The sequence below is a fragment of the Petaurus breviceps genome, unplaced genomic scaffold (genome assembly GCF_028583685.1).
Source record: "Petaurus breviceps papuanus isolate PSGF00001 unplaced genomic scaffold, PetGlider_PUasm1.0 138, whole genome shotgun sequence".
NCBI lineage: Eukaryota > Metazoa > Chordata > Mammalia > Diprotodontia > Petauridae > Petaurus > Petaurus breviceps.
Window position 1 is genome coordinate 13,501,133 of NW_027185694.1, and position 13,626 is coordinate 13,514,758.

Here is a 13,626-nt window from a genome sequence, read left to right on the forward strand (position 1 = left end):
CTTCCAAGGGGAAGAACTTCCAATACATCAGAGTTAGAAAGCAGATGTTCTCTTGGTAACAAATAGAATGAGTCACCTTGACCCCAGTCACTGGAAATGTTAGATGACCATTTGTCTAGGTTGTTATATAGCACTTTCATGCTTCAGGCAAGGGATAAATTTGATGAACTCAAACATCACTCTTTTTTTTTTTTTTTAAGCAATTGGGGTTAAGTAACTTGCTCAAGGTTACACAGCCAGTTGTTTTTTTTTACAGGAAAATTTTTTACTATGACAAAAACATACAATTTTTATGATCTTGGTCTTTCCTTCTTGCCTTTGTACAAGGCCAGAAGAGAAACATTTGCAACTTTTACGACCTTGAATCGGACTCCAGGAATATCACTAACAGCATGACCTTTCCTACCAAATCCAGCAACCAAAACTTCATCGTTTTCCTCAATAAAGTTTAAGCAGCCATCATTGGGAACAAAGGCAGTGATTTTTTTGCTGTTCTTAATCAGTTGAACTCTCACACACTTCCTGATGGCAGAATTGGGCTGCTTGGCTTCCACACCAACTTTTCCCAAGACAATCCCTTTTGCATGATATGCTCCTCTGAATGGGTTGGCCTTCAAGGCAGTGCCCAAATGAGCTTTCTTGTATTGTTTGTCATGCCACTTTTGGCCTCTCTGGTGGCTGCGGAGCTTTCTAGAAGTACGAAGACCACGGCACTTACCCATGGTGCCGCCGTCTGGGCCAAAGGACAAACGGCCAGTTATTTCTGGGTGTGGCGCTAAGTATCAGAGCCCGGATTCGATTCCAGATCATCCCGACTCTGGGGCCGGTGCTCTTACTCACTGAGCCACCTGGCTGCCCCTCAAACATCACTCTTAACTACAAGGATTCATGATTCCATAATTTAGCTAATGATAACCTTGTTTGTCTTCTTTGAATTTAGAAAGGTTTTTTGAGGCTTGATTTGGATGTTCCAAGTCTCTTTAAAAAACTGTATAGAAAAAAAATGTGTCCACAAAATGTGTGCCACTGAAGAATGGCTGAGTAAATTATGGTAAGTGGGATGTAATAGAATATTATTTTTTATGTTGTGTAATATTTTTTTATTTGGTTGAATATTTCTCAATTACATTTTTTCTTTTTGGAGGGGGGAAGGCAAAGCATTTGGGGTTAAGTGACTTGCCCAAGGTCACAAGGCTAGTAAGTGCTAAGTGTCTGAGGCTGGAATTGAAATCAGGACCTCCTGATTCCAGAGTCAGTGCTCTATTCATTGTACCACCTGGCCACCTCCCTCAAATACATTTTAATGTGGTTCAGGCAGCACTAAGAGTTTTGTGGCCACAAGTGTGATAATTCTGGTCTAGTTCATCCCAGTGGTTCCAAGTAGAACTCTATCTCTTGTATAGAACTTTTCTATAATCTTAAATTTTGTTATTTAACTTTTCATATCTTGTTATCTCCCCAACTCAATTAAAAGGTCTTTAAGGGCAGAGAAAATACCTTAATTTTTTTTTGCTTTTATTTGATATAGGTCTCTAGCCTATCTAAAGACAGTTGAAGGAAGGAGATTTTAGAACTTCCTTTGTAACCCATTCTAGTACTTAATAACCTAGTCAGAAATTCTATCTTATCTTTAACCTAAGTCCCTCCGGTTAAATATACAGTCGATCTAGTCGAGTTTGTTCTGTCCTTAGTGGGAATGGGAAATTGTTGAGCATAATCTAGACTACAGTTCTTTACTTATTTCAAGACAAAAATGGCTTAGAATGGTCCCTGACCTCATGGTGATTAAAGGTTTATCAGGAAAAATAAAATGTGTAGAGAAATGACTGTGAAGTAAGGTACAATGTGGAAGTTTGATAAAAGAGGCACAGAGTGTTCTGTTCATCTTAATTTTTAAAATTCAGTTTTTCTAAACCTCAGAATTGAAAGATGATGACACTAGTACTCCTAGATCATCTCTGTTTCCTCCTGTTATTAAAACCAGGGTAATGCAAGGACATATAATTGCCCTCTGTGGAGAATCATCCTGATTTTTAAATCCAGGAGGAAGAGCTGGCCCAAAAAATCATCATCATCGTCATCATCATTTTGATTTTGATTTCTTCTGTGTTTTCTTGGGGTTAGACCAGTATCATGTTCCTCTTCAGAGTCTTCCTTTCCCCCTTGATGTGGCAAAGGAGAATCACTCTCTTCATCACTGGATGATGAGTCTGAACTACTGCTCTCATAATTGGGAGTCAGTGTTGGTCCAGCAATGGGATTCAGGTCTGGTTCTTCCTCCTCAGTCTGGCAGGTGTTGAAGGCTGGGGGCAAAGTAGGGCCAAAAAGGTCGCTGGACATTGTGGCTGGAGGACAGTCCAGCCTTTCTGTCCAGGCAGTAAGACACACACAGACACCCTTAGTGGAATATTATTACACCTTCAGAAATGATGAAAGGGATGGATTCAGAGAAACTTGGGAAGACTTGTATGAACTGATTAAGGGTGAAGTGAGAAGAATCAGGGGGAAATCATATATAATGACTATAGTAATGCAAAATAAAACAATTTTTAAAGACTTAAAACTTTAATCACTGCAGTGAGCAAGTAGGACTTCTGAAGACAATGACAAAGTATGCTTCACGCCTCTCAGCAGAAAAAGGATTAATCAGAAGTGCAAGAGGAAACATTTTCAGATTTGGATAATTTTTGTATTATTTTGCTTTAACCATATTTATTCTGCTTTAACCACATTTTTTCGCTATAAGGGAAAGCTTTTATTTTGGGGAGAAACCATGGGGAGGAAGGGAGTGACAATGATTTTTAAAATAGAAAAGAGTTAAACATTTAAAAAATATTGAGAAGAGAACAAAAGGAAATTCACAAGGGGATACAGACAAGCAGGGTACTGTGTATTATCATGTTAATTTTAATATATACTTAAGAAAAGAAACTATACAATAGAGTCATGGTTTACAATCTTCCTTTTGTTTTCTGCTTTTTGTATAAGGAAATATTCATGTTTGTCAAATCTATAATAAAGAATTCTTCAGGGGTGGCTAGGTGGCACAGTGAATGTGCACCAGCCCCCGGAGTCAGGAGGAGAGGACCTAAGTTCAAATTTACCTTGGGCTCTTAACACTTACTAGCCATGTGACCTTGGGCAAGTCACTTAACCCCAACTGCCCTGCCTTCTTCCCTCCAAAAACAAACAAAAAAAAGAATTCTTCATAATTTATAACAATTTCATTACCATAAAAACCAATCTTAAACATTAAATAAAATTATATTACAGAGATATTTATAACATAAAAATAACCATAATAATACCATTAATGTGTTGAGTAGGCTTGGTTTTGGGCACTATATCTCAAAACATGATAACACTTTTTCAACTATTTATCTTTCTTTCATTTATTAATCTGTCCCTCTTACTGTCCCCCCCCCCCCACTATTGTCAAAATAAAAAGTAAACACAGGGGTCTGATTAATTTGCCTAAAACACATATCTGTGAAAATGTTTTGTATGACTGCACATATATAACCTATATAAAATTGCTTATTGTCTCATGGAGGAAGGGAGAGAAGGAGAGAATTTGGAACTCAAAAACTTTAAAAGTGAATGTTAAAAATTGCTTTTATATGTAATAGGGAAAAGGTAATAAAAAATGAAACAAATACATATCTGACCATGTCACTGTCCTATTCAAAATTCTTCAGTGGCTTCTGCTTACTTCTGGGATAAAATAAAAAAATCCTCTGGGTGGAATTTAAAGCTCTCTTCAGTATTAATTACTCTTCCAACCTTATTTCCTATTACTCCCCTTCTAATCTAACTGAACTATTAACTGTTTACCACATGTGGCATTCTAACTTCCACCTCTCCTCCTTGGTTCAGGTGGTCCCTCACAGCTGGCATAAATACTCCTAGAAAGAATAGAGTAGTGGATCAATGGAATAGATTAGGCACACGAGATTCAGCAGTCAATGACTATAGTAATATATTGTTTGATAAACCCCCAGATCCTGGTTTTTGGGATAAGAACTCACTATTTGACAAAAACTGCTGAGAAATCTGGAATATAGTATGGCAGAAACCGGGCATAGAGCATTATCTAATACCATATACCAAAATCAAGTCTAAATGGGTGCATGATCTAGGTATAAAGGTTGATACTGTAAGCAATTTCAGAAAATAAGGAATAGTTTACCTGTCAGATTTGTGGAGAGGGAAAGACTTTATGACTAAACAAGAATTAGAGAGCATTATAAAATGCAAAATGGATTACATTAAATTGAAAAGCTTCTGTACAAACAAAGCTAATGTATCCAAGATTAAGAGGGAGGTGGGAAATTGGGAAAGAATTTTTACAACCTATGTCTCTGATAAAGGACTCATTTCTAAAATATACAGAGAATTGAGTCAAATCTGTAAGAATACAAATCATTCCCCAATTGATAAATGGTCAAAGGATATGAACAGGTAGTTTTCAGAGAAAGAAATTAAAGAGCACATGAATAATAAGCACATGAAGAAATGCTCTAAATCACTATTGATTAGAGAAATGCAAATCAAAACAACTCTGAGGTACCACATCTCACCAGTCAGGTTGGCTAAAATGACAAAACAGGAAAATGACAAATGCTAGAGAGGATGGGGGCAAATTCGAACACTAATGCATTGCTGGTGGAGTTGTGAACTGATCCAACCTTTCTGGAGAACAATCTGGAATTATGCCCAAAGAGCTATAAATAATTTCATACCCTCTGATCCAGCAATACCACTTCTAGGGTTATATCCCAGAGAGATCATAGAAGTAGGAGGAAGACCCATATGTACAAAAATATTTATAGCAGGGGTGGCTAGGTGGAGCAGTGAATAGAGCACGCCCTGGAGTCAGGAGGACCAGTTCAAGTCCAGCCTCAGACACTTAACACACACAAAAAAACTAGCTGTATGACCTTGGGCAAGTCGCTTAACCCCAATTGCCCTACAAAAAGCAAAAAAAAAAAATTATATGTATATTTATAGCAGCTCTTTTTGTGGTAGCAAAGAATTGGAAATTAAGGGGGTGCCCATCAATTGGGAAATGGCTGAACAAGTTGTGGCATATGTATGTAATGGAATTCTATTGTGCTATAAGAAATGAGGAACAGATGGACTTCATATTTACCTGGAGAGGCTTATACAAACTGATGCTTAGTGAGAAGAGTAGAACCAGGAGACATTTGTACACAATTATAGACATAACATATGTGTGATGACCAACTTTGATAGACTGGACTCTTCTCAGGAATGCAGTGATATAAGTCAATCCCAAAAGACTCATGATGGAGAGAGATGTCTACATCCAGAGAAAGAGTTTGAATCCAGATTGAAGCAAACTACCTGATCTTTTTCTTTTTCTTGTTTGGTTTTATTTCCTTTTTACCCTTTTTCATTCCATCTGATACAATCCGTCTTTACAACCTGACTAATGTATTTACTAATGTAAAAGTATTTATAGATCCTATACTTGATTGTATGCGGCCGTGGGGGGGGAGGGGGGAGGTAGGGGGACAGAATTTGAAACTCAAGAAATTGTGTAATTGAATCTTGTAAACTAAAAGTAAGCAAACAAATTAATTTAAAAAAAAAAGAAAAAAGAAATACTCCTAGAGAATGTGCCAGATTTAGGATCAGAGAATTTGCATTTGCAACTCAGTTCTGCCACTTACTAGCAGTGTAACTGTGGGCAAGTCACATAACCCCTCTGGGTCTCAGTTTACTTTTCTGTAAAATGAGAGGGTTGGACTAAATGTCTTCAAAGATCCTTAGAGAACCAAATTCTATGACCCATCTTCATCATCATCATCTCTTTCTTACAATCCCTAGCTTCTTTCAAAGCACAATTCAGGTGTCCTTTCCTACATAAGTACTTAACTGATTTCAGCTCTTAGATCTCTCTTCCTCTTGAAATTGTATAAAATTTTTATTTACTTATTTATATGCATGTAGTATCACTGTAGAAAATAAGTTTCTTGAGAGAAACCACAGTTTCTATGTTTTTCTTTGCAGCACCAGCACCCAGGACAATGACATGCAACTAGTTGTTGCTGAATAAATGTTTGTCTAATTGGACTTAATTGCATTTACTGTATATGCCTGTCACCCACTTCCTACCTCATTTTCTTGTTCACCATCCATACATTCACTTCTCTTTGCCTAAACCCCTCCCTTAGCGTGCAATGAGTCTCACACTGCAAAATTGCCTCCTGATACTCCAAATCTCCCTAACAAAATTCATTTTCTCTTATTAAATCTCAGCTATTAGAAAATAAGCTGATTAAATAAATTCATATGTAAACCAAACATGGCATTTCCTCTTGCCCTCATTATCTCTCGGGTGTTTGTTAAGATAAATGAATCCTTTAAAGAATCGAATTCAGTGTTACAGAGGATGGGGATTGGAATTTTTTGGAAGAAAGGAAAAAAGCATTTATTAAGCGTTTACTTTGTGTCAAGTAGTATGCTAAGGTGGGGATACAAACTCAAGCAAAAAGAAAGATAGTCCCTGCCCTCAAGGAGCTTATGTTCTAAAGTGGGAAGACACACAAAAAAGAATTGAAAAGGAGAGAAAGCACCTGTCATAGAGGAGTGGTTCTGAAGTCTAGAAAGTCAGGAACAGAGCTGGGCACTGGATGAAGGAAAGCCAAGCAGCCAGGAGGGTATAAAATGAAGGTTCCAGGAGGAATTCACCAATGAGAGAAGAGAAAGAAGGACCAGTCTTGGGGAGGGACATTCCATGGTGAAAAGACTACTTCCTAACTTCTACAGTCTCTTACCTAGTAGGTTGCTTTAGGGTGAGGAGGCCCCAGGAAAGAAGAAAAGTTCCCAGATTTAGTAGTAATAGAAGCATGAAGTTACAAAATCAAGAACAGGGCAGGAGATGGGACTTGATCCAATTAACAGTATGATCTTGGGCAGGTCACCTAAACTCTCAGGACCTGTTTCCTCATCTGAAAAACTAAGAAGGTTGGACTACATACTGGCTACTTTTCTTTTCAATTCTAACATTTTTTGAAAGTGATATATGTATGTATATGTATATATTCATTTATTTAACATATTCCTTTCGAAAAGTTATTTTTATATTTGTTTTGTTGCAAGATATACTTCTAGACATACTCTTTTTATAAAATATTTCTCTTTCCTCCTAAAAGAAAAAAAAGCTGGTAGATCATCCATTATTAATAGAAACAAGGAATGTGACATTTCTTTGGCAACAGGTTATTAAAACAGATAATTATTTTGTCACTTTTTTTCTTTCTTTTTTTGGAGGGCAATTGGGGTTAAGTGACTTGCCCAAGGTCACACGGCTAGTTTTTTTGTGTGTGTGATAAGTGTCTGAGACTGGATTTGAACTCAGGTCCTCCTGACTGCAGGGCTGGCGCTCTATTCACTGTACCGCCGAGCCACCTTATTTTGTCACTTTAAAAAAAAATACATCTAATTGATGCCTTTTGTTTTTTACATAAGTGATTTCTGTATCTGACCCTCTTCCTCAGTAACCCTCCGTTATTACAAAGAAAAAGATTTAGGCAAAACTGACAGACCCAATCCATCAGTGTCTCCAACATCCCACTTAGTGCCCCATCCCTCTGTAGAGACCAGTGGGGTCTCTACACATTTCATTATCTTCTCTCCTGGATGTAATGGTAATTTGAAGACCCCTTTTTGTATTGGCAAGGAAGCAGGCACTTAGCACTTAGTAATTGATCAAACCTCTGTGAAAGAAACAGAAGGTATGAACCCCTGTTCCTGATGTAACAGGAAGGGGTTGGCTGAAACAGGAAGTAGCTAATGCTGTGTATATAAGAAAAGCCCCAGAGAGTCACAGTCAGAATTTCTTGGGACCGGCATGTGGTGTCAGAGCAGCTACAGAAGAATGGAGAACTGAGACAAAATTTCCTGAGAACTTGTGGTGGTGGAGCTTCTTCTGAACAGGAGCCCAGGAACCCAGGAACCCAGGTGACAGAGGAGCCCAGGAGCCCAGGACAAGACTGAAGAAGCATGCCAGGGATACTGAGACTTTGTGGCTTGGTTGAGCCTTGAATTCCAGGAAGCAGAAATGGTGAAGGATTTGAGATGGACTGGACCCTGTGAACTTCAGTGTGGAGCAGAACCTGCCCAGAGAGCTGGACAAGGAACTGGGAGCTGTCTGCCATTGAACCCAGGTGACAGTCTGGTGAATCCAGGTAGAATCTGGGACCATGGAAGGGGATCCAGGGAATCTGAGAACCAGCCCCAAGTCAAGATGAAGAAAAGACCTCTCCTTGGGTAATGAGTAATGATGAAATTGTAATTTACTAGTGACCTAAGGGGTGGAGGGTTTGTGTTAAGTGTGCCCCATGAGTAGAAGACTTTGTACTTTGAGATGAATAAGTGACTGATTGAGTTAACTTAATTGCCCCATGAGTGGAAGACTTTGACTATTGTACTTTGAGATGATTATTCTTTGTTCTAAATATTGTGACCACTTTGGTGAAAACTATGTGGCCATTTTAATGATAAGCTGTTGTGAATACTATGTTGTGACTTTCTGTGATAAGTTGTAATATTGTGAATGCTGTACCTTGATTTTCTGTGGATGTTTTGCTTTGATTTGCTATGCAATAAACAGAGTGTTCAATATACTGTGTAATCAGAACCTTAAAAGCTGGTCACAGTAGCAGTCCTCTGGAAAGCTGCTCATGCATGGCTTTACACTAGACTATTGGCTCAACTTCATCAGTGATACTCTTATTTCATTGTTGTCTCAATGTATATATTGTCATCCTAGTTTATACAGTCTCCTTATATTTCTCTGAATTCTTCACAGCCATCATTTCTTAGAACACAATAATATTGTTATGCTCACATGCCATTTTTTTCAACCAATCTCCATTAACCCAAGACTGCCCAGAGTTTGACTGAGGAGGAAGGAAGTGAGAGAAAGGCACATAAATGCAATTAAATCAAATGTAGTTTTTAGTTATACTCTTGCACTCTTAGTGAAGGCAGGGTTTGAGACATGGCTAGAAAGGCTTGAGGTCAACTATATGTGCATACTAAAGTCAGGAATTTGAAACCAAGAATTGAGGTGCAGGAGACAGACAGAGCTGGAGAGGGAGAGAGCTAGAGAGGGAGATAGAGAAACACAGACAAAGAGACAGAGAGAAACAGAGAGAGGTCTTACTCAGATATCCCTTTGCAGTTTATTGGAAGTGGAGTCCCTAAAATGTTTTAGAAGGGGTACAATTTGGCAATCAGACAATAAAGAGGAATCATAGGAACTTTCTAAATGTAATTCAGATTGAGAGAGACTATAGTCTAGTTGTGACAAAAATGAATGTTAAAAATAGATATACTTTCATGCCTTTTGGCACTACTTAGTTGTCTGTTTTTTTCTGAGTTCCCAAAGAACTTAACCCCCAGAGATGGGAAGATTCTTCTTTTGAAGAAGCCAAGTCTATCACTGACTAGGCTTTAAGGACTGGTAGGTTCCAAAGGAGAAGGAAACCAGTCAAGGGTTTTTTTCCTTTGTTCTTTAAAAAATATATATATATATATAAAGAGGGGGTGGCTAAGTAGCACAGTGAGTAAAGCGCTGGCCCCCGAGGCAGAAGGACCCGAGTTTGGTTCCAGCCTCAGACACTTAACACCACAAAAAAACTAGCGTGTTAACCTTGGGAAGTTACTTGACCCCAAATGCCCCCCAAAAGACTATATATATATATATATATATATATATATATATAGTACAAAATTTTATTTCTTTATACAACCTTCATGGAATTTGGACCAAACCACTAGTATTTGTTTAAAAAAAAAACAACCAAAGCAATGATATAAAAACTGCAATTAGATCTGAATCCAAAGATTTTTCTCTAAAAGTACCAAATACCACAAGATACAGATTATTTTAAACTGTGTACAGATTTTAAATACAAATATAATAGGGTTCAATTTTGAAAAGAAAACAAAAACACAGAATGAACCCATATCAGGATTTCCTTACTCTATAAATGACAAACTTAGAAGGAACCTCCTCCAGTTCTGGATCCAAGTCTCAAAGTTCCATCCTTGTCAAACTGTAAGTGTAACAAAGCTTTGGATCAAGATGCCAGCTTGGCTGCTTCCCATTCCTTCCCTTTCCTCCTTGTTCTTTCAGTTAAAGTTCCAGGGGTGGGGAACCTGTGACCTTCTAGGTCCTTGGGGCAGCCTTTTGACCGAGTCCAAGTTTTACAGAACAAATCCTTATACTAAGGGGATTTGTTCTGTGAAGTTTGGAGTCAAAGGACCACACTTGAGGACCTAGAGGGCCACATGGGGCCTTGAAGGTGCAGGTTCCCCACTCCTGTTATATACAATGGCTTTGAATGGTGAGAGGGGATACAGCTCTTAGCAACCCTCAGAAAGTCAAACTTTGTGATAGCATAACTGTCTAATGGGGGGAGGGGAGCCTAATTAGGCCACAGGCAGGACCCTCCCCAAGGATTTCCTCTGAACCTGCTGAGCCCAGGGATAGGAGGGTGCACAGAAAGGGTCCAGCAAGCAGCTGTCCAAAATTTTCCTTCCTTCCTTTCTTGGGGGGGGGGGGAGGGGAAGGAGAGGCTATTTTTCTGAAAAATCAATTAACAAGCATTTATTAATGTTTTCTGCCTCTTGCTCTGGAAAGAGTATTCAAATCAATACTACCATTGCCACTAAAAAGGGCAGGAAAATTGACTGCCCTGTGTCAGTCAATCTCACAATCCCTGTGGCTGCCTTAGATCAAAACTCTCTTCCCTGGTCATCACTCTCCTATTGTGTTGAGTTCCCCCATTAGGGCAGGGACTGTCTCCCTTTTGTACCTCCACAGCCTATCAGTGTGTGGCTAGGCACATAAATGCTTTTTCATTCATTCACTTGCCCATTCTCCCTGGGCCCCTGGAGAAGACATAGATAGCTGGAAGAAGCCCAGAATCAGAGATGTCGATGAATTCCCAAAAGGTGAAGCCTTGGAGCTCAACAAGGGAGTAAATATGCCTGGCCTGGATTAATACACAGAACTAAATCAACCATGCAGCTATTTGTCCAGAAACGGTGTGGGAAAGGAGGTGGCTTTGGCTTCTGAGGCACTAAACACATCACTCCTGATATTTACTGGAATGTCCTATGTCAGCTACTGTGATCTCTCCTTTCCTTTCATTCCCTAGCCAGAGCAAAAGGAACTTGGGGGTCAACTGTTTTCATGGCCTAGTCACCCTATTTGATCTTGATTATTTCTGGAATCCCAAGAACCCGTACAGACAAGTGAAGTCTCCCCAGACATCATCGACTCCTCTGGGAAACCAGAGGGAAGGTCTACTGTGTGCCAGGCACTGTGCTAAGTGCTTTTTATAAATATTTGATTCTTACAACAACGCTGTGAGGCAGGTGCTATTAACCCCATTTTACAGTTTAGGAAACTGAGGTCACTTAACCAGGACAAGTCACTTAACCTTGTAGTGATCTAGTAAGTCTCTACCTTGGAGAGAAGGTACCAACCTGCATTGACAAAGGGAGTTTCTTCACTCAGGTAGGTGTTCCTATACCACTGAAATCACAGGTCAACTCCCTATCTCTAAACTATACTTTAAAACTTTGATGAATCTGTAATTTTACTTTACTGAGCTAGTAAGACTATAAATTATCTGACCTGTAGCTAGGAGGTGGTCTGATCCGAAGTAACAATACTGACAAGGAAATCCGCAAAAGAGACTTATCCTTGGTCCTTGGGGCGCCTCAGGCAGGCAAGCAGTGAATGTAACCACAGGAACTGTGAGAACCGGTTTATCCTCCCAACCTTCAAATAATTACTCACCTTTGTAAAAGCCCTTTAAAGTCTGCACAATAATGATGTAAATTAAGTAACATAGATAGTGTTATCCTCTAGGTGGCGCAGTGGACAGAGTGCCAAGCCTAGAGTTGGGAAGATTCCTGTTGTTGAGTTCAAATCGTAACTCAGACTCTTACTAGTTGTGTGACCCTGGGCAAGTCACCTAACCCTGTTTGCCTCACTTTCCTCAACTGTAAAATGAACCGGAGAAGGAAATGGCAAACCACTCCAATTTCCTTCCCAAGGAAACCCCAAATGAGATCACAAAGAGTGTAACATGACTGAAACTACTGAACGACCACAATTTAGGGATTAGGGATGGCAGAGGAAAGGACTGTTAGTCTGAGATCAAGAGACTATGAAAACATGTGCCCGTGAGATGACATTTCATTCCTCCCCACCCCCTAACATGACTGAGGCAATGTCAGTGCTGCACCAGCTCCAATAGTTCACAGAAATCAGTGGCCCCCAAACCCCGTCCTCACTGGGAAAAGCAAAGGTACATTGTTTGTCCTAAAAGTTGGCTGTGGTGTCAATCACGCTGCCTGCCCATCCGACCTGCAAACCAAAGCAGGCCAACAAACACTCATGGAGTGAGGTTAGTGCCTGTTAAATGAAATGCAGTCTTTAAATACAAATCACAACGAACGGTTGCGTTCTTGTGAAAACTTCAAAGTTGAAGTGTGGTTTTTTTCCCCCTTCAGATCTAACAATAGAAAATTCTAAGTAAGTGAAAAAATGAGTGAGGAATGCCTACATTTTGTATGCAAATGATTAACTCGAGGGGACCGAGGCCTGCCAGCCCGCCCGCCCTCTGGGCAGAGGGGAGTGAGGCGCGGGCCCTCTGGGCAGTGGGGAGCGAGGCGGGCAGGACTGCTGCTTTCTCCCCAGGTCGGTACATCTCCCAGAGGGAACAAACAGGCCTCTTAGCACCTCTCCTCTGTACGGAGTCAAGCTGCAAGGCCAGGGGAGGACGACTTCTCTCTCCAGTCCTTTCCCTTGGTAGTTGCAGAAAGGCAGCCCCCGGTGGCCGCCAAGCCCATGCAACGAACATGAACCCTAGTCTCCCCGCAGCTCGAGCCCTTCCAGGCCCCCTGAGCAGATAAGGGGGTGGGGATGGGGGGCAGGCTAGGCCGGGGGAGGGGGAGGAGGAGGAAGAGGGCTGTGCTCTACTGCGCCTCCACCGCTGTCCCTCTTGGGCTCCCGCGCGGCTCTTGGCCCGGGGGGGGGGGGGGAAGAGAAGGGGGGCCACTGCAAGGGAAGGGGCGAGGAGCCCACTTCTAGTGAAGATGAACGCAGCCAGAGGAAGCGGCCGTGCGGGCTGCCTGGCTTCCGGACCACGCTGCTTCCCCGCCCGTGGGCCAGCCGCTGCCGGTGCGGTGGGTGGTGCTTTTATTCTTTGTCAATCTGGAACCCTGCTGCGCGCTCTCTGGCATTGCAATAAGAAGGGGGAGGAAAAGAGGTGAGCGGGGAAGCCAGCACGAATCTCCCTCTTCCTCTCCTCTCCCCCCCTCCCCGCACCACCCCATGCCATCCCATCCCATCCCACCCCCAGCTTCCGCGGCGTTGCGGTCCGGATGCACTGCAGTATCAGGTAGGATTCACCCTTTACCTCTTTCTTCCCCGGGCAGCACTCGCTCCGGCCGGCCAGCTCCCCGCCTCCCTCCCAGCCGGGACTTTGGAGCGGAGCTGCCTTTGCTGTCCTCCATAACCAACCGGGTGGGTTGCCCAGGAATTGCATGGAGAGAGAGAATGGGGCTAACCTG

General features: G+C 41.2%; 2 protein-coding genes across 6 annotated transcripts in view; one reads left to right on the forward strand and one right to left on the reverse strand.

The window, feature by feature from the left end:
• Window positions 1-290: 290 nt before the first annotated feature.
• LOC138144041 (small ribosomal subunit protein uS12-like) lies at window positions 291-722 on the reverse strand. Its single transcript, XM_069065362.1, has one exon. The coding sequence runs from the start codon at window positions 720-722 to the stop codon at window positions 291-293; it is 432 nt and encodes a 143-aa protein (XP_068921463.1).
• An 11,971-nt stretch (window positions 723-12,693) lies between these two features.
• Window positions 12,694-13,626, forward strand: part of MSANTD3 (Myb/SANT DNA binding domain containing 3) — a 37,318-nt gene continuing 36,385 nt past the window's right edge. Inside the window, exon 1 of one of the 5 annotated variants that reach the window (XM_069105917.1) lies at window positions 12,694-12,751. The gene's annotated coding sequence lies outside the window, so the exon portion shown is untranslated. Of the gene's footprint in view, window positions 12,752-13,130; window positions 13,323-13,372; window positions 13,455-13,626 lie in introns of those variants that run through there. The other 4 variants (XM_069105931.1, XM_069105924.1, XM_069105888.1 and 1 more) reach the window with 4 other exon arrangements.